The 27,107-nt window shown below is 47.1% G+C and overlaps 1 protein-coding gene across 1 annotated transcript; it reads right to left on the reverse strand.

Annotated features, from left to right (window-relative positions):
* Positions 1-295: 295 nt before the first annotated feature.
* Positions 296-26,612, reverse strand: SSPN (sarcospan). Its single transcript, XM_081927876.1, has 3 exons — positions 24,612-26,612; positions 17,561-17,647; positions 296-2,143 (listed from the first exon to the last, which is right to left on the reverse strand). Exons 1-3 carry the CDS (start codon positions 25,209-25,211, stop codon positions 1,778-1,780), a joined length of 1,053 nt encoding a protein of 350 aa, XP_081784002.1. The 5' UTR covers positions 25,212-26,612; the 3' UTR covers positions 296-1,777.
* Between the last annotated feature and the right edge of the window lie 495 nt (positions 26,613-27,107).

The raw sequence follows: 27,107 nt of genomic DNA on the forward strand, positions 1-27,107 counted from the left end.
ATCCCACGGCATTTGGCTCTGTCCCCTGGCTCTTCCCGGCATCCCACACATCATTGGGGCCCGCAATCTTCTGCTCAAGTTGGTGCCTCTGTTGGGGAGGACAGGGGGTGAAGGGTGCAATCTAGAGACAACACTCCTATCGGCAGTGTTCCTAGTTTTGTTGTTTTCACAGGGGGTTAAAATACAGTCTAGATCTGGTAAGTCAATTGAATCTTTGCTGTTAGTTTCAGTGGGATCAAGATACTTAAGCAAGTTTCTGCTGTATTTAATAATAAAAAATCTGAATTGTGCCCAATGACTGATTTTGAATATATTGTTTTAACATGATGATATTTTAAGTGTAAATTAAAATATGTGGTCCTGGATTAATGTAAAGTATACCATCATTCAAATGGGCTGGACAACTACAATAGTTTAGATAAAGTGGATTACCACAGGAGTGGCAACACTGTCTTATGTTACTGAAGATCACATATGATCATCCACACATTCCACATTTAGAGGTACTGAGTGACCATAACCTGGACTCCAGGTTACCTGGATCTATAGGAACAGATTTAAGGCTAGGGAACCACTTTCTAGAAACTTCCTTTCATAACAGGTCTGGTTTACACGTTGCACTGTATCTATCCTCCATCCAAGCTCTTAGGACACACTCCATGGCTATGTTCCACACTGGCAAAGCATAATGGGATGGGTCTATGCCCACCATTGTACATAACGACATAGTTTGACCTGACCATTTCAGCAGAAGATATGCATGTTATTTTGAGCAACCATGGAGGACAGGCCAACCAAGCTGCTATTCTATAAACTGAAAATCCATCTGTGTAAAAACATATTTTTGGGGAAAGGGTATATATACAGTGGTACCTCGGGTTACACACGCTTCAGGTTACATACGCTTCAGGTTACAGACTCTGCTAACCCAGAAATCGTACCTCGGGTTAATCAATGGCCTTAACCATGTTCATGGGTGTAATCTGAAAAAAACTTAACTGCATATCGCTGTGAGAGAGGCTGCATTGTGCCACCTTTTGCTCCTTGGAGGAAGGATCAGATTAAAAACATATACAGTGGTACCTCGGGTTACATACGCTTCAGGTTACAGACTCCGCTAACCCAGAAATAGTACCTTGGGTTAAGAACTTTGCTTCAGGATGAGAACAGAAATCGCATGGTGGCAGTAGGAGGCCCCATTAGCTAAAGTGGTACCTTAGGTTAAGAACAGTTTCAGGTTAAGAATGGACCTCCAGAACAAATTCTTAACCCGAGGTACCACTGTATGGGGCTTGCCTTTTTGGCATTTAATCCTGGGGTACTTGCCTCATGGTACACTAGAAGTAGCCCCCTGAGCTACTACTACCTAGAGGTAAGTGCAGTAGTTACCTCTTGGCTCAGTAACCTTAAGCTTAACCTGAAAACATAACTACTCCAATCCAACTTGACTTGCACTTTTAAAAAAGTATTTGCCCATGACTAGCTGCACCAAAAGTAGATGGGGAATGTGTAATGAAAGCAATACGGATAGATGACATCCACATTTCAATGTATAGGCAAATAGTGCCTGCAGTTCCTGATCTAGAAAGGGAAACAGGCAGGGATCTCCTTGGTGCACCAGAGGGTCTGGTAACTGTTGTTATAGAAATTTCACATAATTTCTCCGAACCAATAATATTAATTGAGCAATTTCTCTCTCCGTTCCCCAGCCTTATCCATGGGGTGGTGGGATGATGATGATGATGATTTACTGTTCTTCTCAACACAGCCTGGATGCCTATACTTTCTGTTGTTGGACTTCAGTAGTAGTTAATGACTGTAGCCAGATGCCTACATAAAAGACCTGGTATCTGTCTTTCCACATCACAAAACACACTGTGAAGCCCACAATTGCTGCAAGGAGGTTAAGCACTATCTGGATCAGCAAGTAAAGGTTGAAAGTATTGGTGATGTCGGTACAGTCGGATACATTCTTGTACATGAAGGTTCTGCTGAGGGGATCCACTGTTTCCAGTTTACACTGACAGGCCTCAGTGATGGTTTCACAGGTAAACTGTGTGATCTGTGAATAACAGTAGGCAGCAAAAGCTACTGCCAAAACACAGACAATCAGACTCAGAGCGCTCAGCAGAAAGTATGCAACCTGGAAAGGAAACACAATGAATTTATTTTCAGCATTACAAGCAATTTTATATGGGCTTTACAGTGAATGTTTGCAAGTTGGTGAAGGTTGCCATTTATATATGAACTCTGACAGTCCCAGATGACTTTCACAAATGTCCAGAAATAGGTGATGATTTTCCTATGTTTTGAACAAACACCAATGAGCTCTGCCAATCACATCTGGGTACCTGTCAAAATTCACCAATCCATCTGAGTTTTTGGACATTTACAAATTTTGTCTAGCTCACAGATGCATGCCATCACTTGATGCTGCAATCTATGAGCAAGAAAGCAAACTTCAATCAAGGGGCGGGAGCAGAGAAATATTCACAATGTTGAGCTGAGTTTAAAAGGGTTACATCTCCAAACAGAGATGATTCTGAACGGTTAATAGAGCTGCGATAGAGTATTGGCTAAGGACCTTCCAACTCTATGATTCTATGATGTGAGCTATATGCTAGGTAGCATTAGAAAAGCTGATAAGTCAAAAAATAAAGACAGCAGGACGAGATGCTAAAATACAATAAAAGGAGAGGTGTACCTCAAGTGATGCTAGAAAAAACAGGCTCATATAATTTAGCATTTTGCCTGCAAGTCTAACTCTTCATTGGAGCCAATATATTTTTTGTTAAAAATAGTGCTTCTCTTTTGTTAATATCTCTCAGCTTTAGCCCCATCTCTCAATCTGTATGCTGATGATACATCTTGTAAAGTAAGCCTACTTTACAAGATTACAGATGTAATATATTTTAAGCTCTTTGAACATTAGGAAACAAGACCATAAAGAATGAGAAAAGATTCTGCCAGATCAGATCAAGAATCCACCTAGGTGAATAGCCTCTTTCCTGTGCTGGCCTATCAGATGCTTCCAGTAAGCCATAAGCAGGTAATTATATTTAACTGATGGGTGTCATTACTGTACCAACATGCCCCAAGCATGGGACTTTGCTTGAATTGCTTAACTTGTTTGTGAAATCACACAAAAAGGCTGTGGAAGCATAACATGTTGACTTATTTAGGCACATGGATGAATATAGATGATCAGCCTGTTTCAAGACTTCACTGTGGGGTTGATGATGTAACCTGAGATGCAGTATAACAAAATCAGTGTGTTGTAACGGAGTTGCTTATCGCATACTGTGTGCCTCCATCACAGAACGAGGGACTTGATGAACTTCTTTGTATTCTTAATGTATCTAAGGGTAGGCCTCTTGACTTTACTGAATAACGTTTCCCCTGCCCCACGCACACAAACGTCTCTTTGCTGCCCTCCCTGCTGAAACTCACTTGCATCTATGCAGAGTATGAGTACATTCTTAGCACCTGAGGTGGACCACAAAGGATGCCCCCCTCCCAGCTAGGGAAGAAGGGGTGAGTGGAGGGGGGTAATAAAGATCTGCTCCCCTGTGGATCTTGCCACCCAAAGCAGTCTCCTCACCTTGCCTCATGGGTGGGCTGGCCCGGAGTATGAAACATATTTTTCTTTTTGTTTCACAAACCTAGTAACATCTCATCAGATTTTCATGTGCAGAATAGCTGTTGTTTTGCTATTCTGCACTGACGTTACTATTTTTGCCTACCTAACAGAAACACAACCTTCTAATCGGTTACTATTGTTACTATTGTTAACAGGGGCACCAGCTTGCCCCCCACATTGGGGGCACACATCACATGACATGCTGCAGGGAGAAGGAGGCGGAGTGTGGCACTGCTTTATGCTCCTCCTCTTCCCCGCGACATGCGGGGGGCAATCTTCACCCTCGCTTGTCCCAGCTGCTGGGTGGGAGCTGGGGCACCCGGAGGGCACCTGGCAGTGGGTGTTGGCCCCCTCAATATTGGGGGGCTGGGCCCCCTAATTCAAATTATTGAGGGGACTGGAGCCCCAAGTGCCTCCTAAACCTACCAACAGTGTACTCTAAGCAGTCATTGTACATTTAAGAATGCGATTAGAGCCCTGGTAGTTAAGACTACCATATAGTTAAGAATCCATATAGTTCAGCAGCATCCTCCCAACAGTGGTCTACCAGATTCTACCAGGAGCCAACAGAAGCAAGGCGTCCACTTGATTCTTGTTCCTGTCATCGAAAATTCAGAGGCCTGTGGCCTGTGAATAGGAAGACTTCATTTAGCCATCATTCTCTCTATTTCCAATGTGTAGAGGTAAGTGCCGCCACTGCTCATTGGGCCAAAACAGAGCCATCCACACAAAAGGATGATGTTTGCTGAAGTATACAGAATCTTTAGTGAGGGTGGAAGGAACTGAAACAGCCCAATGAGGACTGAGCATGCTCAGTGGCCACATAACGTTAACTAACTGGTGGTGGTGGAGGAATTGTGTGGGAAGGGAAATGGAATGGAGTATTGTGGAGCAGGGAACCGGAACACTCCACGCTGCAGCATTTTGTTGCAGCTAGCCCTACTTTTCACAGCTACTGATGATGAAATTGTCCTGCATCTTTTAAAAAGTCAGATTTGGGGAACCTGTGGCCCTTCAGATGTTGCTTGGCAGCTCCCATAATCCCTGATCATACTTGATGGAAGAGCATCCGGGGGTCCACAAACTGCCCACCCCTGCATTATACGGAGAACTACTTTCTTTTGTTTGCCCTGAAACTACTGCCAAGCAATTCCACTGGATGACTCCAAGTTTTGTATTATGAGAGGAGGTGGAAATCACTCTCTAGTCAGTACCACCCTCATTTCCCCGCCCCCCCCCAGCTTCTTATGTCAGCAACTTGACATGGAGGAAGAGTCTTTTTTGTGGTCGCAGCATGAGCAAACCATCAATACAAAAGCAGTTTTGTGACCTTGATGTTCCAAGTCTGTCTGTCTTGATAAAATCCATAGCCCAGGTATATGCATCTTCCATCAATCTTCCTGTTTGTGACTCCATTTGGTGGGGAGGGGAATAGCCAGGTTTATTGACCACATTTGAAGTGGTTATATATGTTCTGCCCCCAAACTAAGTTAAAATGTGCAGAATTTTATTTTGCAGTCTTTTGAAACAAAATGACTATACTGTGGAAGCTTTTTTTAAAATGAAAACTGGGGGTAGTTTTAACTGAACTCTGTACTTTTGGTAATAAGGCTGCATGAGAAATATGATGACATATTCTTTTTTAAAAAAAGACAGAGAAAATGCACAGGAAAGTGAGAACAAACAACTAAAGTTCAAACTAGACAACAGAAGATCTGTGACTGGGTAACTTGCAAATTTTATAAATTTTGTAAATGTTTTTCCTGTTTGAAAACCCTCCCCTCCATTTTGTCCTTTTTGCTGTGTGCAGAACCCAACAAAAGCCAATAGACTTGATTTCAATGGGTCTACTCTGAGTAACATTGGAAATTACCCTACATTGTGGAGGGCCAAATGTAGCTGTGGAAACTGCATAACAATGGGGGGCTAACTTATTTAAGTCACACTTGAAGGAAAAGTCAGACAAATCTTTAAAAAAAGTTTCTTAAAACAAGCTTGCTAACAATAGCTGTAAGTACATCAGTGTTAATGTAGTTCCTAAAAGCCTTGTTCTTTTATCTCATACTGACATAAATTGTGCTTATTTTGGAGTTTAATGGAGTTCTGAATTCACATTAGGATCGCATTTCCCATTATTCTGATAGCTAAGCCACAATTCTGCTCTGAATTAAAATTGGAGGCACACTTTCAGTCTTGCATCTGAAAATGTTTACTCTGACAGTAAGCAGGGCCATCCCAAGGCTTTTTTATGCCTGAGCCGAAGCCCGCCACTCTTCTCTGCTGCTCCTCACTTCTTGGTGAGCGGGAGGTAGCCAGTTCACTCCGCCTAATGGTAGGGCCAACTCTAGGTGCAAGAGTAAGAAGTAGCCCAAAATGATTCTGCTACTACTTTCCCCTCATATTTATTATTAACATAATTTAATACTTATGATGCTCAAAAATACCAGCAGATATTGCGTTACATTGGATTCCAAAGTACATCTATGATACATTTTTTACAAGAACAGTAACAAGAATCCATCAACAACACCCCTGTCTAAGTTTCAGTTAACCAACATAAAGCTATTGATCTAACAAATTATTTGACAGGCCACTATGCCCATACCAACCTGCCCGAATGTTAAGGTCAACCATGACAATGGAATTCACTGTCAGCTGACTTCATAAAACTACTACATTTCAGGTACTACACTTCTGAAAGGCCTTGAAGACCCACTTATTTCTACTGGCTTATCAACTAGCGACTCTCTATGTTGATATCAAGTCCCTTTGGGACTTTGGGGGGGGGGGGAATGTGTTTCATCATTCCTGGCTTTATTAATTGTGTGAGCTTTCATAGAATCATAGAGTTGGAAAAGACCACAAGGGCCATCAAGTCCAACCCCCTGCCAAGCAGGAAACACCATCAGAGCACTCCTGACATATGGTTGTCAAGCCTCTGCTTAAAGACCTCCAAAGAAGGAGACTCCACCACACTCCTTGGCAGCAAATTCCACTGTCGAACAGCTCTTACTGTCAGGAAGTTCTTCCTAATGTTTAGGTGGAATCAACATGAAATCAACATGAAGTTTTGTATTATATTCATCTTTTGACTAAGGTGGTATATAAATTTAATAAATAATAATAGTAGTAGTTGGAAAGTTTTTTATTGTGTAAAGTCCCCTTAGTGAGTTTGACTCGGAAAAGGTGGCCCTCTCAATATGTTTGAGAAATAAATCGATGGCTTTTTAGCAGGATGGCCATATGGAAAGTTTAAGTTCAGAGAGACAGTATGTAACTAAATGGCTGTTGCCAGAAAACAAGAGCAAGGGAGTCTCTCACTTGCCTCAGAGCCTGGCTTGTGGGAAGCAGGGGCAATGTTCAACTACACAGACCTTTGGTCTGATCCAGCAGTGCTCTTCTCGTATTCTTATGAAATGTTGGTACATCTATAATAATATTTTTAAAAGAAATACCTCCAAATGCAGTATTTAGGTCATCAGCGACTGTAAAACATATAACAGTGGTACCTTGGTTTACGAACTTAATCCGTTCTGGAAGTCTGTTCTAAAACAAAGCGTTCCCAAACCAAGGCACGCTTTCCCATAGAAAGTAATGCAAAATGGATTAATCTGTTCCAGACCTTTAAAAACATCCCCTAAAGCAGCAATTTAACATGAATTTTAAAATCTAACATAAAATGAAAGCAATAATCAATGTACTGTACTATAAAATAACTAAAACAGTACAGTGGTGCCCCGCAAGACGAATGCCTCGCAAGACGAAAAACCCGCAAGACGAAAGGGTTTTTCGGTTTTTGCGACGCTTCGCTAGACGATTTTCCCTATGGGCTTGCATCGCAAGACGAAAGCCCATAGGGAAATCTCAGGGACCGCCAGCATTTTAAAAGCCCCCGGGACAGCGGAGGACTTTTCCGCTGTCCGGGGCGATCTTAAAATGCTGGCGGGCGGCAGCGAAGGCTTTGCTGCCGCCCGCCAGCATTTTAAAAGCCCCGGACAGCGGAAAAGTCCTCCGCTGTCCCTGGGCGATCTTAAAATGCTGGCGGGCGGCAGCGAAAGCTTTGCTGCCGCCCGCCAGCATTTTAAAAGCCCCAGACAGCAGAAAAGTCTCCGCTGTCCCGGGGGCTTTTAAAATGCTGGCGGGCGGCAGCAAAGCCTTCGCTGCCGCCCGCCAGCATTTTAAGATCGCCCAGGGACAGTGGAAAAGTCTCCGCTGTCCCAGGAAGGCAGGCAGGGGGAAGCAAAGACTTTCGCCCCCGCCAGCCTTCAGAAGAGGTCGGGGGACAGACTGTCCCCAGACCTGGTCTGAAGGCGGTTCGGTTTCCATAGGAACGCATTAATTGATTTTTAATGCATTCCTATGGGAAACCGTGCCTCGCAAGACGAAAAACCCGCAAGACGAAAAGACTTGCGGAACGAATTAATTTCGTCTTGCGAGGCACCACTGTATTGTAGATGATAAAAATAAAAATTTTAAAATTTTCTTACCTGCACTGATGATAGTCATTCCTTGGGGGGGGGGGCTTTTATCCATTTCTGCAGTCACATAATCAATCAGTAGCTGAACTGGGATCCACACAGATCCCCCCCCAAGCTGCTGCAGGAAATGCTCCCTAGAGCGCGTGCCTCCTGCAGCAGCATGGGGGGAGGGAGTTGCACGCCTGCAAACCAGCTGGCTGGCAGGCGCAAAGCTTCACTCCCTCGCAGCTGCAGAAATGCCTTGACAACCCCGTTCTCTGTTGCCAGACAATGGAAGTGTGGCACTCAAAACGAAAGTGCACCCCCAACAGAGTATATTCGTATACCAAAAAACAACAACCACCCAGAACACTCATTTCCGCGTTTGAAGCGTTCATAATCCAAAAAGTTCGTTAACTAGGTTGTTCGTAAACTGAGTGTCAGGGAACTGACATCGGAGCCAGAAGTGGAGGCAGTGCTCCCAAGCGATGCCGGAGAAGGGCCAAGCAGGGAGAGAGGGGACTCAGCAGCTGGGGAAGGAAATCAACGTAACACCAGGGATAAAGGGGGGCGGATGGGGGAATCGGAGAGAGGGCGCCAGGACTCTTCACCGGAGACCAGCGGGGAGAGCACAGGTCCTCCGCGACCCACACCCACCTTGCGCAGAAGACCTCCGCACAGGTAGAGTAGGGGGAGACTTGGCGTCAAAGAACTTCTTTGCTGGAAGAAGTTCAAGAAACGCCCACTGACGGATTCTGCTAACGACCGAACAGCCACGAAGTGAAGGGCTGTCTAGCCAGGAAAGGTTTAACCAGGCTACCTAGCCAGGAGTGGCGGCAACGTACGCACGAGCAACCCCATATAACCATTACACTGAGGTACCACTGTATAGGCACCCTTCAAGGCAATCCTCAGAGACAGGGAGAATCGTGTGGGCTTTGGGGTAGGAGCTATTGCCCTGTTAAATGTTTACTGCATGGCTAGTCTAGATGTATTCAAGTCTCCAGGGCCAGATGAACTGCATCCAAGAGTATTAAAAGAACTGGCAGATGTGATCTCAGAACCACTGGCAGTCATCTTTGAGAATTCCTGGAGAACAGGCGAAGTCCCGTCAGACTGGAGGAGGGCAAATGTTGTCCCTATTTTCAAAAAGGGGAAAAGAGAGGACCCAAATAATTACCGCCCAGTCAGTCTGACATCAATACCAGGGAAGATTCTGGAGCAGATCATTAAGCAAACAGTCTGTGAGCACCTAGAAAGGAATGCTGTGATCACCAATAGTTAGCATGGATTTCTGAAAAATAAGTCATGTCAGACTAACCTGATCTTGTTTTTTGACAGAATTACAAGCCTGGTAGATGAAGGGAATGCAGTGGATGTAGCCTACCTTGATTTCTGCAAGGCATTTGACAAGGTGCCTCATGATATTCTTGTAAAGGAGCTGGTAAAATGCGGTCTTGTCTATGCTATCACTCAGTGGATTTGTAACTGGCTGACTGACCGAACCCAAAGGGTGCTCATCAATGGTTCCTCTTCATCCTGGAGAATAGTGACTAGTGGGGTGCCACAGGGTATTGTCTTGGGCCCGGTTTTATTCAACATCTTTATCAACGACTTGGATTATAGACTCAAGGGCATCCTGATCAAATTTGCAAATGACACCAAACTGGGAGAGGTGGCTAACACCCCAGAGGACAGGATCACACTTCAAAACGACCTTGACAGATTAGAGAACTGGGCCAAAACAAACAAGATGAATTTTAACAGGGAGAAATGTAAAGTATTGCACTTGGGCAAAAAAAATGAGAGGCACAAATACAAGATGGGTGACACCTGGCTTGAGAGCAGTACATGTGAAAAGGATCTAGGAGTCTTGGTTGACCACAAACTTGACATGAGCCAACAGTGTGACACGGCAGCTAAAAAAGCCAATGCAATTCTGGGCTGCATCAATAGGAGTATAGCATCTAGATCAAGGGAAGTAATAGTGCCACTGTATTCTGCTCTGGTCAGACCTCACCTGGAGTACTGTGTCCAGTTCTGGGCACCACAGTTCAAGGAGGACACTGACAAACTGGAATGTGTCCAGAGGAGGGCAACCAAAATGGTCAAAGGCCTGGAAACGATGCCCTATGAGGAACGGCTAAGGGAGCTGGGCATGTTTAGCCTGGAGAAGAGGAGGTTAAGGGGTGATATGGTAGCCATGTTCAAATATATAAAAGGATGTCACATAGAGGAGGGAGAAAGGTTGTTTCCTGCTCCTCCAGGGAAGCGGACACGGAGCAATGGATCCAAACTACAAGAAAGAAGATTCCACCTAAACGTTAGGAAGAACTTCCTGACAGTAAGAGCTGTTTCGACAGTGGAATTTGCTGCCAAGGAGTGTGGTGGAGTCTCCTTCTTTGGAGGTCTTTAAGCAGAGGCTTGACAACCATATGTCAGGAGTGCTCTGATGGTGTTTCCTGCTTGGCAGGGGGTTGGACTCGATGGCCCTTGTGGTCTCTTCCAACTCTATGATTCTATGATTCTATGGTTCTAGGCACTGGAAGGGCAGAACATTTTCTCCACATGTCAGAATGAGGACATCAAAGGAGAGAATCAAAGCTTGTGCACGAGGTTACCCTGAGATCTCATCAGCAGATCCATCACATGGCAGACTAAGAAGCAATTCCAAAACTGCACACACAACAAAGCAAGGAGCTAGCAAAGGAGTTTGGATTTGCTGTTTTTCACAGCTTGACATAAATACAGGCTGGTGATTGCTACATAAACATAGAAGAGAGGAGAAAGGGATGTGTTGGACTGTGAATGACATCCCACACATGTCTCTTTTTCAGTTCTACTGGCAAAAGATAAAGGGGGGGGGGGAGGGAATAAAGACTTTAAACAAAATCCTAATCATGCCTTGGTTTCTTTGTACACATGCTATCAGATCAATAATGAATAAATCTGTCAAATTTATTGAGACAAAAAACCAAAACCCAGCAATCCACAAATAGCAACAAGGTTGCTCATGGCACCCAGAAATTTAAGGCCCCATTGAGTGACAGCTATGACCCTCAGCTTGAATATCAATTACTCAGTTTCTAGGGCACGGCAAAACACTGGGAAACAATTGTAAAACTTTGCTACAGAAGGGGGGGAGCATAGCCTGAAATGTAATTCTGGAATCCAGCAGAGAAACCTTCCTGTGCATTGTTCCACAGGAGACTATCAGACTTTTTCAAAAGTCATCAGGATTCAAAATGTCAGCCTTAGTGTTATGGGCAGAAAGAGAGGGGTTTATCCAAGCACGCAAACACATATTGTTAGGGGAAAGGCCATAGCACATAGGTAGAGCAGAAGGTCCCAGGTTCAATTGTTGGCCTCTCCAGGTAGGGCTGAAAATGTCCCCTATCTGAAACCCTGGAAGGCTACTGCTGGTCAGTCACTGTGGACAATACTGGGCCAGACAGACTTTGAATGAGGCAGCTTCCTAGGCTGCAACATCTTCCTCCCAAGAATTTTCATAGCCTGTGTAATGGTTGTAAGGGGTTACTTGTGCATAAGTTGCCTGCTAGTTGTGTCCGATTGCCTGGTTCACCATGCCTTGGCTGACAGCCCACACTCCGTGGCCGGTCAGTTGCTTGCAGAGTCTATCAGTGGGCATTTCTTGAACCTTTCCCAGCATAAGAGCTGTTTGACGCCGAGTCTCCTCCTATTTTCCCTGTGCGGAACTCGTCTGCGCAAGTAAGGGGAAGGCAGGGGTGTGCCAGCGCTCTCTCCACTAGTCTCTGATGCAGGGTCTTGGAGACCAGTCTCCAATTCCTCCATCTCCCTCCCTTCTCTACTGGTGTTGCGCTGAATTCCTTCCCCCTGCTGGTCCCCTCTCTGGCATCGCTCTGGAGCCCTGCCTCCACCTCTCGCTCTGATGTCAGTTCCCTGACATCCACCTCCCCCCCCCCAGGACCCCCTCCACCCCCGGCACAACCCGGTGACGTAACCTTGTCCCCCTCTTCAGCCGACGATGCAGGGAACCCCTGAAAGGAGCTGCCGCCGTTGTCTGAGGACTCAAACCCCGCTTCCCACCCACTCCGATTTCTTCGTGCGGGACGGGCTTCCCAGTCTGATTCCACCTCTCCTGACGCTTCCCCTCCTTCCTCTTCGGAAGCTGGAAAACCCGCAAAATCCTCCTCTTCCTCATCGGTGGTGGCAAATTGCTCCTCCCAGAATCTCTCCAGGGGTTTGGGCTTCCTCGGATACCTGTTGTGGAACTCTTCCACCAGATACTCATCATCTACCTCCCCCGTGGGAACCCACGTGTTTTCAGACTCGGGTTCCCCTTCCCACGCTACCAGGTACTCCACCTGCCGCCCCCGCCATCGCGAATCCAGGATCTCTGTCACCTGGTGGTGGTGTTCCCTTTCCTCCACTTGTGGGTGTGTGAGCCCTTCCCCTACTTCCCCCTGGACCCTCCGCTCCCCCCTGTACGGTGAGAGCAGTGACCTATGGAACACCGGGTGGATTTTCATGCTGTCTGGCAATTTGAGCCGGAATGCCACCGGGTTCACTTGGTGTGTTACCTCGAATGGCCCCAGCCGTTTTGGCCGCAGTTTCTTACATCCTCCCTTGAAGGGTAGGCCTTGGGTGGATAACCACACCCGGTCCCCCACCCTTATAGTGTCCCCTTCCCGGCGATGTTTGTCTGCTTGCCTCTTGTACACTTCCTTGGCCCTTTCCAGGTTCATCTTAAGCTGCTGGTGCAGGGCTTCCATTTCTTCCATGAACTGCTCTGCAGCGGGTACGCTCCATCCTTCCTCCCCCCTCCCGGGAAAGGCCCTGGGATGGCACCCATAGTTAGCCATGAACGGGCTCATCCCCGTGGACACATGCTCAGCGTTGTTATATGCAAACTCCGCTAGTGCTAGCTTCTCTACCCAATCGTTCTGTCTCTCGTTGACGTAGCAGCGCAGGTATTGCTGTAAAATGCTGTTCGCCCTCTCTGCTTGCCCGATGGTCTCCGGGTGTCTCACCATCGAGAATCCCACCTCCACCTGCAATAAGTTCATGAGCCTCCTCCAGAACCTCGAGGTAAATTGTTTCCCTCGGTCGGAGATAACCCTCGAAGGAGCCCCATGCAACCTGAAGATGTGATCCGCAAACAACCGGCGGTTTCCTCGGCCGTTACTGCATGTGAACATGCTATAAAATGGCACATTTTGGTTAGCAGATCTACTACTACCATGACTGCTGTCTTCCCTCTGGATTTGGGTAAATCTGTCATGAAATCGATCGACACCACCTCCCATGGTCTTCCCGGTGTGGGTAAGGGTTCCAGTAACCCTGCTGGGGCCGCCCTCTCCCCCTTGGCCCGTTGGCAGCGGTCACAGCCACGTACATACTCTCGTACATCTTCCCTCACCCTTGGCCACCAGAACTGCCTAGTAACCAGTAACATAGTTTTGTGTTGCCCAAAGTGCCCTGCTGTTGGGTTGTCGTGAAGCTGTTTGAGCACCCTTTCCCGCAAGGCTTCCCCGGGCACATACATTGCTCCCTTGTAGTACAGCAGTCCTTCCCTTTCCTCAAAGCCTCCCTGGCCTCCCCTCGCTTCCCTGAGTTCTCTGATTCTGGTTTGGACAAATTTGTCCTGGCGAATCAGCGCAGTCAGTTCTCGTTTCCCAACCAACGCTCCCCCCCACACCCATCGTTCCTCTGGGAACACGTGTCTTACTTCCGGTGGTCCTTCTCCTTCCATGTACTCCGGCTTCCCGGACAGTGCGTCTGCCCTCACGTTCTCTTCTCCCGGCACATACTTGATCTCAAAGAAGAACTTGGAGAACTCCTGTGCCCATTGAATCTGTCTCTGGTTGAGCACTCGAGCCGTTCTCCAATATTCCAAGATCTTGTGATCCGTGCACACCTGAATCTTGTGCTGAGCCCCTATTAGTAGGTGTCTCCACTGCCGAAAGGCTACGTAAATTGCTAGCAGTTCGCGATCATACACCGTGTAGTTTTGTTCCGATTTGCTCAGTTTCCGCAAGTAGAAGGCACACAGTCTCCAGGTGTGTTGGCGCCCTCCTGGCTGCAGCAACACCGCTCCCACCGCCCGGTCTGATGCGTCTGTTTCCAGCCTCATCAGCTTCTGTAGATCCACGTGCAGGAGCTGTTCCTCCGAGGCGAATGCCTTCTTTAGCCTCTCGAAGGATCGTTGGGCACTTTCAGTCCAGACGAACCTTTTTTTGCTACTGAGACAATCCGTGATGGGTGTGAGCGAAGTTCTTGATGAACTTCCGGTAGAAGTTGCTGAACCCTAGGAACCTCTGCACATCCTTCCGGGTTTTGGGGGTCTTCCATTCTGGCACTGCCTGCACCTTGCTGGGGTCCATGGCTAGGCCCTTGTCTGATAACTTGTATCCCAGAAATTCCACTTCTCTGGCGTGAAACTGGCACTTCTCCAGCTTGACCCACAACTGGTGCCTCTGCAGCTGCTTCAGCACTTCCCTGACGTCCTGGACATGCTGCTTTTCATTGTCCGAATAGATCAGGACGTCGTCCAGAAATGCTACGCAGTTCTTGTATAGCAGGGGTCCCAGCACATGGTGCATGAAGCTTTGAAAACAGGCTGAGCCCCGACTGTAATCCAAATGGCATGACTAGGTACTCAAAGCCCCAAGGGGGGTAAACATGGTGGTTTTCCATTCGTCCCCCTCCCTCATTCTAATCAAATTGTACGCTCCCCTGAGGTCCAGCTTGGTAAAGATCTTCCCCTTCCTTACCCGAGTTAGAATATCATCAATTCTGGGCATTGGGAAGGTCACGGGTTCCGATACGAGGTTTAACCTTCTATAGTCCACTACAAGCCTAGGCTGATCCGTGTTTTTTTTGTCCACGAAGAACACAGGGCTGCCCCCCACTGCCTTAGATTCCCTTATGAACCCCCTTTTTAGGTTCTTGTCAATAAAGTTCCGCAACTCCTGCATCTCCTGGTCTGACATGGCGTACAGCTTACCCACTGGCAGCTGCGCCCCAGGGAGTAGGTTGATTTGACAGTCAAAGGGCCTATGTGGTGGCAGTCTGTCCGCCTCCTTCTCGCTGAAGACCTCCTGTAAGTCCACGTACTGGGGCGGCACCTCTGCTCTCGGCTCCAGTGTAGTTGCTGCCAGCCTGGCCAAACTCCCCCTTGGCCTTTCCCCCCCAGACAGTGTTCCAAACAGTGCGCTGACCCGAAGGTGACTGTCCATTGATGCCAAGCCACCACTGGATCATGTAGCACTAGCCAGCTCATGCCCAGTATTATCGGGGGTCCCGCCAGTGTGGCCACATGAAAGGCAATGGTTTTGGTGTGTCTGGAAACCTTCATAGTCATTGGTGGTGTTTGATGTGTCACCTCCCCTCCCAGCAGCTCCCTGCCATCTATCGTGGTGACCTGAAGGGGAAAATCAAGTGGCAGCAGGTGTATTTGGTGCTCTAGTGCGAACTCCTTGCTGAAAAAATTGCAAGAGCTGCCTGAGTCCAGCATTGCCTTAACCTTGACTGGATGTCCGTTTGGGAGTTCTAGCACCACCTCTATCGCTATAGAAGCCTTGGGTGGGTCTGGTTGGGGCACTTCCATTAGTTGCTCGCCTGGCTGCTGCGCCCCCCTGTGGGCAGCCAAGCGCTGGCATTTCCCTGCACCATGTCCTCTTCCGCCTCCTCCTCGCTCCCAGCGGCACCCACCATCCCCTGCCAAGCCTTTCTTTGTGGACAGACCCTGGCAAACTGTCCTGGCCGTTGGCAGAGGAAACACTTCTTGGTGCTTTTGGCTGCCTTCCCCTCCCGTTTGAATCCTTGGTTGGCGCTCAAAGCCTTACGCGCGCGCGCACCATCGATTTCCATTGGCTCAACGTCCCCAGAAGGCTGCCTTGGCATCTCCGGAATGCGGTAGTCAGGGCAACGTTCTCCTCTCCCTTCCCACCTTTCCAAAGTGCGCGCTTCCTGCCTCGCTCCTATCGCAAGTGCTGCTTTGGTCAGTTCATCCATAGATTGCGGGAGGAGCGCGCGGGAGAGCTCGTCCTTCACGGTTGGGGACAACCCCTCCTCAAACAGCATCCGTATGGGCGGATCATCTAGATCCCATTCGAGCCGGTGTATTAGCATCGTAAAGCGGGACCAGTAGTCTCTAAAGGATAGATCCCCCTGCTTGCCTCTCATCAGCTCCCGCTGGGTTGCACTCTGCCCAATTTGGCTTGAATACATTGCGTCCATTGCCTGGAAGAACTTCCAGACATCCCTCATGGCAGCATTCTGAGTGGCCATTAGGGGCCTCACCCATTCCCGCGCGCCATCCTGAAGGTGCCCCACGATATATGCCACCCTCTCTGCATCGTCAGCAAAGTCATCGAGTTGCAGCTCCAAAGCGTACTCTATTTCCGTTCGGAACCCATTATAGTCCTGGGGCTTCCCCCAAACTTGTGTACCAGCCCTGGCACCTTCTTTGCCACTGGGGTGGGTCTAACCTGCGCATCCTGGGTCCGCTGTTCATCCAGCCGCGGCGTCAGCAGAGCTACATGCCTTTCCAGGTCCTGGTTCCTCTTCACCAAGTCCTGCACACCTGCAGCCTGCTCCGCTGCACCGGCACCTCCAGTCTGGCTCATGATTCCCTGCCTGTGCACAAGTAACTTCAGAGACTGACAGATTGCTGTAATGGTTGTAAGGGGTTACTTGTGCGTAAGTTGCCTGCTAGTTGTGTCCGATTGCCTGGTTCACCATGCCTTGGCTGACAGCCCACACTCCGTGGCCAGTCAGCCACTTGCAGAATCTGTAAGTGGCCGTTTCTTGAACCTTTTCCAGCATAAGAGCTGTTTGACGCCAAGTCTCCTCCTATTTTCCCTGCGCGGAACTCGTCTGCGCAAGTAAGGGGAAGGCAGGGGTGTGCCAGCGCTCTCTCCACTAGTCTCTGATGCAGGGTCTTGGAGACCAGTCTCCAATTCCTCCATCTCCCTCCCTTCTCTACTGGTGTTGCGCTGAATTCCTTCCCCCCTGCTGGTCCCCTCTCCGGCATCGCTCTGGAGCCCTGCCTCCGCCTCTCGCTCTGATGTCAGTTCCCTGACAGCGTGTACAAAAGGGACATACATTTTGCCTCCATAGAGAAAGAAGTAAAGCGACAAAATCATCTTGGCTACTCAAAATAATGGTTAGCTACCAAGCCCAGTGAAAATGTGTGAACCCCTTGCAAGAAGCTGAATTATTTTATCTGTGTATCACAGCTGTGCAAGCTGGAGCTGATGCGAGTTGTAGTCCAAAATGTCTGGAGGGAACCAGGTTGAGGAAGGCTGGCATAACACATTTGCACTTATTTGCCTACTTATAAAATCTCTTCTTCTTGGAAGAGGCAAAAGACAGGACAATAAGGCTAACACTCTGATCTCCAGAAACCCACCACCCCTTCTGGCTTCTCAGATATTTAAGGTTAACAAGGAAGAAAAAACAGTATCAGGCAATGTACCTTGATGGCAAACTGTATGCAGGTCTTCTCATCCGGTTGGTAAGAAACACATAGCATCACTAGTCCCAATAAGGCCACCACACAGACCTAAAAAAGGGAAAGCTAGACTGTAATTACATTTTAAGAACTGGGGGTGGGAATATGATCGGCAGTATTACAGTGTTGCACTATCGTCTCCCTGACCATAATGGCTAGGGTGATCTTGAGATAGAGAATGAAATCAAGGAGGCACCAAAAAAGGAAGACGCTGCAATAAAAGTGACACAATCAATGTTCCTCACATAGTCTGGGGACATGCATGTTCCACTTATGACAAAGAAGTATCCTAGAACAGTTAGGGGTGGCAGTCTTGGCCTTGGTGCAAGATGCTGAACAGTTGGGATCAGTGACCAGAGTGCTATCAAATTCAACATATAACTAAGTAGACAATTCCCAAGAAAATCCAACACATTTAACTTCAAATGAGGAAACTGCCAAAAAAGAGGGGATTTGTAAAAAAACAACAAAAAAACTGAAAAGTAAAGAGGGCCACATCTCTTCAAAAAGTTTGGCAGTTGTTCAAAACCCAATAACAGAAACTCATCAGGAAACTCATCACCAGGGCCAAGAGGATGCAAGCATGGTTAATGAGCAGTGTCAAAGTAGTTATGCTTTCCATATTATACAGGTCCATTAATCTCAGTGGTTCTGCTCTGAGTATGACTTAGCAGGATACAACCGCTCATCTATATTCATCCTTGACAGAGTTGCCAAGGGAAGTAACACCATTGAAACAGGGTCCTGCAGGGGTTTTCCTCAAATCTGCACAGTGCTTCTCAGGTTTAATCCTGTGTGTCTTTGTTCTTTACCATCTACATGAAGCCTTTAATTCAAATAACATGATCTGCCTAATGCTCATATCTTAGTGATATCATATACAACTATAGCCAAATGGTCAATAAACCACAGGTACAGAAGCACCTGATGGGGCGCGGGTGGCGCTGTGGGTAAAACCTCAGTGCCTAGGACTTGCCGATCGTATGGTCGACGGTTCGAATCCCCACGGCGAGGTGAGCTTCCGTCGTTTGGTCCCAGCTCCTGCCCACCTAGCAGTTCGAAAGCACCCCTAAGTGCAAGTAGATAAATAGGTACCGCTTTATAGCGGGAAGGTAAACGGCGTTTCCATGTGCTGCTCTGGTGCTGGCTTGCCAGAGCAGCTTTGTCACGCTGGCCACGTGACCTGGAAGTGTCTCCGGAGAGCGCTGGCTCCCGGCCTCTTGAGTGAGATGAGCGCACAACCCTAGAGTCGGACACGACTGGCCCGTGTGGGCAGGGGTACCTTTACCTTTACAGAAGCACCTGAAGAGCTGAGCAGCGTATGAACCAGGTTGAAAACGCTCTGGGCTGCATTACACAGGGCTCTGTGGCACCATGCCAACACAGAGGAGCATAGGAGTCAGCCATGAGTAGGTGCACCTGTCCACCCTATTCACAATTCATGTGACATGGAGTCCACATTTACACAGGCCCATCCACATAATCCATCCAGAAACTGGCAAGGTCGTAGCCTACTACTGATTAATTTAACTGACAGAAATATTTAAAATCAGCCTTGCCTTCAGCAGTTTCCAAGATGTCTTACAATCTTGGAACAATAAAGGGATACCTGAAAATTGCATCTCTGCCCTATTCCACTCATGGATTCTTCTTGTCAGTTGACAGACACCATTGGATACCACTCAGTAAATATAAAGAAAATACAATAAAAAAATAGCCTACAAAACAGCAGCAAAATATCAACCATAAAGCAGTCATTCCCCTCCATCAGCAGGGGAGACCCTCTGGTGCCACTGCTGAGTGCTACTGCCCATGACCCATGACCGGGCCTTCTGGCATACCCTCCCATAGTGGTATGTGTCAAGCCCTCAGGAGTGTCAGGCTCACATGCTGTGCATTCTATAATTTTCACCTGCTTGCAAACCAGGGTTTGACTCTGGTTTGCAGGCAAATGGTTTGCCCTTTCAGTCACAAACAAGGCTTAGAAGAGTGGAAAGTGGAAAGTTGCAGGCAAGCCCTCTTGGAAATGGCAAATATGGTTTAGTATTATATGTGAATGAGCCCTAAACGATAGAGAGAAGTTTCCAGACACACTATTCTTCCCCTGATATAGAGCGGGGGGCGGGTGCAGGCATATTTTGGGGGGAAAGGTGGAGGACCATGCCAACATACACCTGCCATTTGAAGTGGCACTGCCTAGACACACTTTTACCACCAAAAGACTTTGTCATCGCTCCTAATCCACAAGTTTCTTTAAAAAATGTTTACTCTTTCCTTTTCACTGTTCAATTCCATGTCAAAAATCCAAAATTCTGCAATACCCTTATTTTGCCAGCAAGGAAGAAATGTGTTCAAATTGCTTCATTTATTCTGACATCAATCTTTTTTAAAAAAATTAATGGCAGTACCCTCAGTGGAAAGTCCCCTCGCCTTGTCCCCTCGCCCTCACGGTCCTATTTATGACCTTGAAAGCATAAAAAGAAAAGACAGTTAAACCATAAATTATCCCATATTTTATTCTCAAATTTTTTGAATCTTATTACAGAAAGTCAAGATTTTTTAAAATGAATAATGAATCCCAGTTCCAGTTTTTACATGTGAAGAACATTTGGCTCTTGTTGCTTCACTGGCTGAATTCCCCTTTATTCATACTAATGGACTAAAGCACTTGATTTTCAGCATGGAGCAGTATGACAGTTTTGCCACTAATAAAGCAAAGATCCCTTCAATAAATCAGGCTCTATTTAGCACATTAGAATTCTCCCTTCACTTTTCTGTCATAGCATGTTAGCAGCAGTCAGGAAGACAAAGTCACCTCTGAGGTAATCCCAACAGGGATGAGCTAAGCCTATTATGTGCAGCTAATTTTGCAGAAAAAAAGTATTGGTTTCAAAGTTCTTCTATGGTTGGCCAAGTGGAATGCTAATCAAATACTGGTGTGTGGGGTGGGGGTGCTGCAGCGAGGGGAGGGGGGAGAAGCACTTGAATGGGATGTTGCTAAAACAAGCATGCTGATATTTTAACCATGCTGCCTCTGTGTTCTGCTTCACTGCCAAGAAAGGAACCATTGCTCATTTCTGCCTTAATAAGCGGACGCCAAAGAGGAGCACAATCTGCTCTAGAATACATATTGTTTTCAGAGTCAGACATATGATATCTTAATTTTCCCCTTTGTAATGCTGCTTGTTTAGTAGTCTTTTTGGTTTAAAAGTCAGTTAGCAAAATTAAGCAGGGTGCTTTCAGATACAAAGTATTTTCAGAATTTTGTTCCTTTATGCTGAAATCACAGATATGTCTGGAATCTAGTATGTCACTATCACAGCATATACACATTTAACTTCTAGTTGCTTGGGGGATGGGGCTAAAACTAATTTTAGTACATATATGCACCATAATGTTGTAGTAGTAGTAGTAGTAGTAAAGGTAAAGGTACCCCTGCCCGTACAGGCCAGTCGTGTCAGACTCTAGGGTTGTGCGCCCATCTCACTTAAGAGGCCGGGGGCCAGCGCTGTCCAGAGACACTTCCGGGTCACGTGGCCAGCGTGACGAAGCCGCTCTGGCAAGCCAGCACCAGCGCAGCACACAGAAATGCCGTTTACCTTCCCGCTATAAAGCGGTACCTATTTATCTACTTGCACTTAGGGGTGCTTTCGAACTGCTAGGTGGACAGGAGCTGGGACTGAAAGACGGGAGCTCACCCCACCGCGGGGATTCAAACCGCCGACCATGCGATCGGCAAGTCCTAGGCACTGAGGTTTTACCCACAGCGCCACCCGCGTCCCATAGTAGTATGCACCCAAATTTCCCCAAGACAAAAACAGGACCAGGCTTTACCAAGGACAGGCATTAGAAAACACAGACAGCTAGAGGTGACAAGAGGCATGGAGGAGAAGAGAGAGAGAGAGAGAGGTGTCAAGATTGTCAGAAAGGTTTGAAGATGTGGTCTTGGGTATATTCCCAATTAAATTAAATTTCTAAATGGCAGTACATTTCCAAAACTTTAGTCTTATCCAGCCAAAAGGCACAGCTAGGGGAGCATGGCTTGGGCACCGAGTCTCAACTGAAAGTTGCCCAAGACCCAGTCCTGGTCTACATTTTGAGGAAAAAACTGGCTTAGAGGTTTGCCTGTTCATTTTGTTAAATAACTTTTCTTCTAGGAGAGCTAGATTCTCATTCTCTCTCTCTCTCTCTCTCTCTCTCTCTCTCTCTCTCTCTCTCTCTCTCTCTTTAAATGAAAGCTCAGCGCCTGGACAGCCCCTTGCATGCATTTGCACCATTATAATCCAAGCCTTTCTCATTTCTATTTCTCATTATACTCTCCCTCACAGGCTTAGAACAATATAAGAGCACAAGAGCCCTGTTAGAACAGATCACTGACCCATCATAGAATCACAGAATTGTAGAGTTGGAGGGGACTCAGAGGGTCATCTAGTCCAACCCCTTGCAACACAGGAAGGAGAGCATCCTGTTTTCAAAGGAGATCATGAAGGCAACAGAGCTCTTCCTACACTTTACACTGAGTCAGACCATGGTTGCATCTAGCTCTGTCCTTTACACTGACTGCCAGAAGCTGACTAGGGTTTTGGATAAGGTTATTCCCCCACCAGGACCAGGAGATGTGAGGAAATGAACCTGGGACTTTCAGAAGCAAAGTACATATTCTGCAACTGAGTTACATCCTAGTCATAGAGATGGCACTGATTCAGTGTCCTTGCATTTACATAGTCTCACATGGTGGATGGAGGGCTGAACATGGACAAGCTGAAATATGCACTCAGTCAGATTTGCCCTGTGATCTTGGGCAATCACAATTCCTCAGTGGAATCTGTTTCACAGAACTATTGCAAAGATAATTAAAATGAGAAAGGGCAACCCAATCTACTTTGCATGGTTGCAGACTAAAATGTGGTATAGGAAGGAAGGAAGGGAAAGAGATGTATGCAACTAAGTTTTACTGAAGGGTAGATCTATTGAAATCAATGGCCTTAACCATGTTCATGGATGTAATCTGAAAAAAACTTAACTGCATATCGCTGTGAGAGAGGCTGCATTGTGCCACCTTTTGCTCCTTGGAGGAATGATCAGATTAAAAACATATACAGTGGTACCTCGGGTTACATACGCTTCAGGTTACAGACTCCGCTAACCCAGAAATAGTACCTTGGGTTAAGAACTTTGCTTCAGGATGAGAACAGAAATCGCATGGTGGCAGCAGGAGGCCCCATTAGCTAAAGTGGTACCTCAGGTTAAGAATGGACCTCTGGAACGAATTAAGTACGTAACCAGAGGTACCACTGTACAACACATAGCTGTCAAGTGTCCCTTATTTGAAGGGACAGTCCCTTATTCCAGCGCCATGTCCCGCTGCTGTCCCTTATTGATAGATGTCCCTTAAATTTCAAAGGAAGCAGCTCCTCTCCCTCCCTTGCTGCCGGCCAGGGAGGAGGGAGGCTTCAACTGTGTTGCTTGGCTGCGTTGCTCACCCAATAAGAAGTCTAAGAACGACTGGGGGGTGGAGCTTGCATGACTTGTGTGTGGCTAGTTAGTGCAAGCTGAGGGGGTTTTTGAATGCTGGACGCATTCACGTGCTGCTGCAAACTTTGCAGTTGCACATGCTGCTGCAAACTTTGCAGTGCAAAGCCAGGCCGGGGAGCCATCTTAAGATGAGGCCGCAAAGGCCTTGTGGTGCATGTGATTCAGATTCTATTCAGTTGAACCTCTGGTTACAAAGTTGGTTGGACAGTGTTCTGGAATCTACCAGTGTTCTTGAAGCTACCACTCTAATTTTGCCCAAGTTTATGCCCTTTATCTTTTCATTCAGGGTTCCTGAGGGCCTAAGTGAGGCAACACCCTCCAAAATGGATGCAAGGGTGTGGATGGCACAAGCAGGGGGGCAGGCTGGAGGAAAGACAGGCACTCCACCCCACCCGCTGTTGCCCCACCATGGCAAACTTGGTGGGCCTTTAGCTAATATAAATAGTAAACTCAGTAGTATATGGCACATGGAGAATCCATTGAATTTTAAAATAATGTGAGTGTGGTGGGCCCTGATGATCTATTTGTAAAATTCAGAATCATCAGCCCCCAGAATCTGGCAGGAACTCACTTGGAAGGAGCACTGAACAAAACATTAAGAAATGCATCATACAGCAAAGTAGCTCAAGAGACAAGGCTTCACATGGCCTAATTCCCCCCTCTCTATTTCATTAACAACAAATCAGCTCTGAAACACAACCCATGACTGGAATGAGCGCGCACGCCTTGGCTGGGTTCGCGCTGTCTGTCCCCGCGGACCACGTGTTTTACATGATCACAAATAGCCTTGTCAGTCTGCTACAAGGTCTGGCAAGGCAGCGGGTCGCTGGGCGAGTCCGAATTTCCGGGATTGGCGCATATCCCCGTCCTTCCCCTCCCCCTAAACTCGCTTATTTGCATTTCAAATTTAACCCTTCGGCTCGGCAAGAGCCAAAGTGCCCTCGGCTGTGGCAAAGGAGGCTTGGGCGAAGCGCAAAACAGATCAGACAGTTCTTTAGAAAAGACCCACAACTCATCGCAGCGTGGAAGCAACAGGAGCATTCATTCCCTTCTCCTCTGTCATTTCGGATCAAAACGTTAATTCTCGTCCCTTGCCTCTCATTCCCTTTCCCTTGGCAAGGGTACAGGCGTGCACGTGCCAGAACCACATATAACCCCCACCTTTCAGCCATGGAGCAATCCTTGCACTGCAATCCAAATCTAGAAGTCTGCTAAACGATGCACGCAGCAAATCTATGGGTGTTATTTCCCCGTCTTCCCAGCTTCCTATGATGTTTGCTCTAAAGTAACACGTTATTTCCACTTCCTTTTTTGCATGTAAAATGGATACAAACAACCACTGCAGGGCAGCTGCTGTTGTTGTTGTTAAAGGTTAGCTGAGCTCCAGCCCGAGCCGCGTCTCGAGGGCCGCGCGGGCAGCTGGTTAGTCGGGGCGTTAGGCCGAGGCGCTCCGCAGGGAGAAACAGACGGCGATGCTTACGAGGAGGCCCGCCCAGTACGGCGTGTCTCTGACCAGCAGGGACGAGCTGAGGCCGGCCATGAGGAAGCCCAGCACCGCCACCGCGGCGCCCAGAGCCAGCTGCCCCAGAGCCGCCAGCAGCGGGAAGCGGCAGCCGCAGCACGGGCGCGGATCCCCGCGGCTCTCCTTCGCCTGCCGGGCCGCTCCTCCGCGCTCGCCGCCTCCCGCCGGCCCGGCCGCCGTCTCTTCTTTGCCCATGCTGCTCAGCTGCCGGGAGGACTCCAAAGAACCAGGCGGGCGCGCCTCTCCTTCGGAGCTGCCGGCCGACTCGTCTCTGGCATTTGACTCGCGGAGGCTGCACAAATATGGAAAACATTGGGAGCTTCCAGGCGCCACATATAGCCCGGAGAAGAGGGGGGAACCGAGGGGGTAGCGGACTGCCGACCGCCCGCCGGCTCCGACGTGCCCGAGGGAGCTTTGCACGTGAGAATGGAGGCGACTTCCTGCGGGGCGTCGCTGTGCTAGGAATTGTTCTGGGATGACAATTACCGCACACGTTGTAGAGTATGAACGGGAAAAGGAGGGTGAGATTTGGAAAGAGCAAGGGTCAAAGTACTGCATGTAATTTATATTTTTATTTTGTTCTTTTATGCTGTGAACTGCCCTGAGATCTTTGGATTAAGGGCAGTATACAAATTAAATTAATAATAATAATAAAATAAAATGTGTTTTACAAAATACTAAAATTTGAGAAAGAGTAAGCTGTAATGCCTTTTTAAAGTTTCATTGTAATTTAGTAGCAATATTAACATGGTATTTCTAAAATAAGCACGGCACAGATGTTTGGGTTGTCCCATTGCCTGCCCCCAACCCATGACTTCAATATCAACATAATGCAAACATTTAAATGAGGGAGAGCTTTGACCTGTATGTCCAGGAAAGCTCTTTCTTATCCAAGCTCTGTGGGTGTTTGTTGTGGGAATAGATGCTCCACATGCACGTTTTTTGAAACATCTGCACAATGTCACTGGCATCAACAGGCCGGCCTGTGTCCCCTCCCCCATTAAAGAAACAACAGCTGTTGCAAAGGACTCATTAACACCCTGCATGTTGAACTATTCAGGAACATTAATTCATTTCAAATATTTATTTATTTACTTGACCTTGCCCGACACTGGGCAAAGAAGGTGGACATAATAAACTGTATTAGAACAGTAGGGTGGCCTCTTTGGCAAATGTGCCAAATGTCAAGCTCAGAGCACAAAAGGAGTAGTTCCAATGTAACTGCAGTTATGTCTGCTGTGGAAGGGACCTGACAAACTGCATAGCACTGAATACTCAGTATGTTAGTGACACCACGTAATGCATACGGAGTTGAGAGGGGAAAGAAATCCCAAGAACACTTTACTGAGGAAACTGAACAAAAAATGTATAATCTGAGGAGAAAAGGAACAGAGGGGCTTTGTCCTTACTTCAGGCCTTGTACATAGCAAGGAGACATTTAACTAAACAGAGAGAGAAAACTTCTGAAGACCTACAAAAGCAATCAGGACAGGTGCTACTTCTGCAAACATCATTCCACTCTGCCTGGTTGCTAAGCAACACAATCCACCCCCTCCATTTGACTTCAACACTGAGATAGTTAACCCTTTAGTTGCACATGGAATGATCTCTGCTGTTGCACTTCCAGTGCAGGAATGCTGCCACAGGTACATCCACAAGGCAGTGTACCATGAAGAATGGGTTTTAAAATATTCTGAATAAATACAATTGTTTGAGCTTTTACAATAATTATGCAGCCTATGTGAGAGGCCAAAGTCATGGTCTTCACGTGTTGGCATCTGCTAAGGGGCTCTTCATACATGCTGAAATTGCAACAAGTCTTTCCTTTGACATATTGGCAATACTTTGTGAGAAACTATGCTATTTCCAGCTCTTGATGCTGCCTAACTACAATGAAGGATGCCTTTGGCATTAATAAATTACTGTGTCATTTTGTTTTATGGCTTAAGCGGTATCTCTTCAGTCATTTATATTTCATATGGAAACAAGAAAACTGGAAACAAGGTGATTTCACATGCTTTTCAATCACTTAACTTCAGTTAGATCTTCATATTTTCTGAAATATAGAAAGCTTTTTTTGCAGGTAGTGGGGAGTACTGTGAAAAAACAAGAGACTAAAATATGAGAAGATATCCACCAACCCATGAGGGATGTGGACTGTTTCACAGTGTTTCATAAATATTTAACACTTAGGAATTCCTTCCTGGGATATTGAAGTGGTGCCATCTCTCTTGCTGCTTTCCCCAGTCAACCCCCCTCAAAGCCATTTATATGGTGAAACATTCGCCTTAACATAGATCTCTTGTTAGCATGGTTTATCCCATCTCCACTCTCCCTATAGTCTCTCCCCACTGCCAGACTTTAAAGTTTAAGCCGCATGGGGGAGGGTGCACGGTTTCCTTAATTTTTTTGCTGTAATTCTATGAAGGGTACATGGGGTGGTAGGGGAGAGGT

Source organism: Podarcis melisellensis (assembly GCF_964234715.1).
Source record: "Podarcis melisellensis genome assembly, chromosome: 10".
In the NCBI taxonomy this organism is placed as follows: domain Eukaryota; kingdom Metazoa; phylum Chordata; class Lepidosauria; order Squamata; family Lacertidae; genus Podarcis; species Podarcis melisellensis.

Coding starts and splice junctions, on each gene's coding strand:
- SSPN (XM_081927876.1), bottom strand. CDS start 25,211: ATGCAGTACTTTGACCCTTGCTCTTTCCAAATCTCACCCTCCTTTTCC. Junction 17,648..24,611: donor CGTACTGGGCGGGCCTCCTC/GTAAGCATCGCC, acceptor TCCCTTTTTTAG/GTCTGTGTGGTGGCCTTATT. Junction 2,144..17,560: donor GCATACAGTTTGCCATCAAG/GTACATTGCCTG, acceptor TTTCCTTTCCAG/GTTGCATACTTTCTGCTGAG.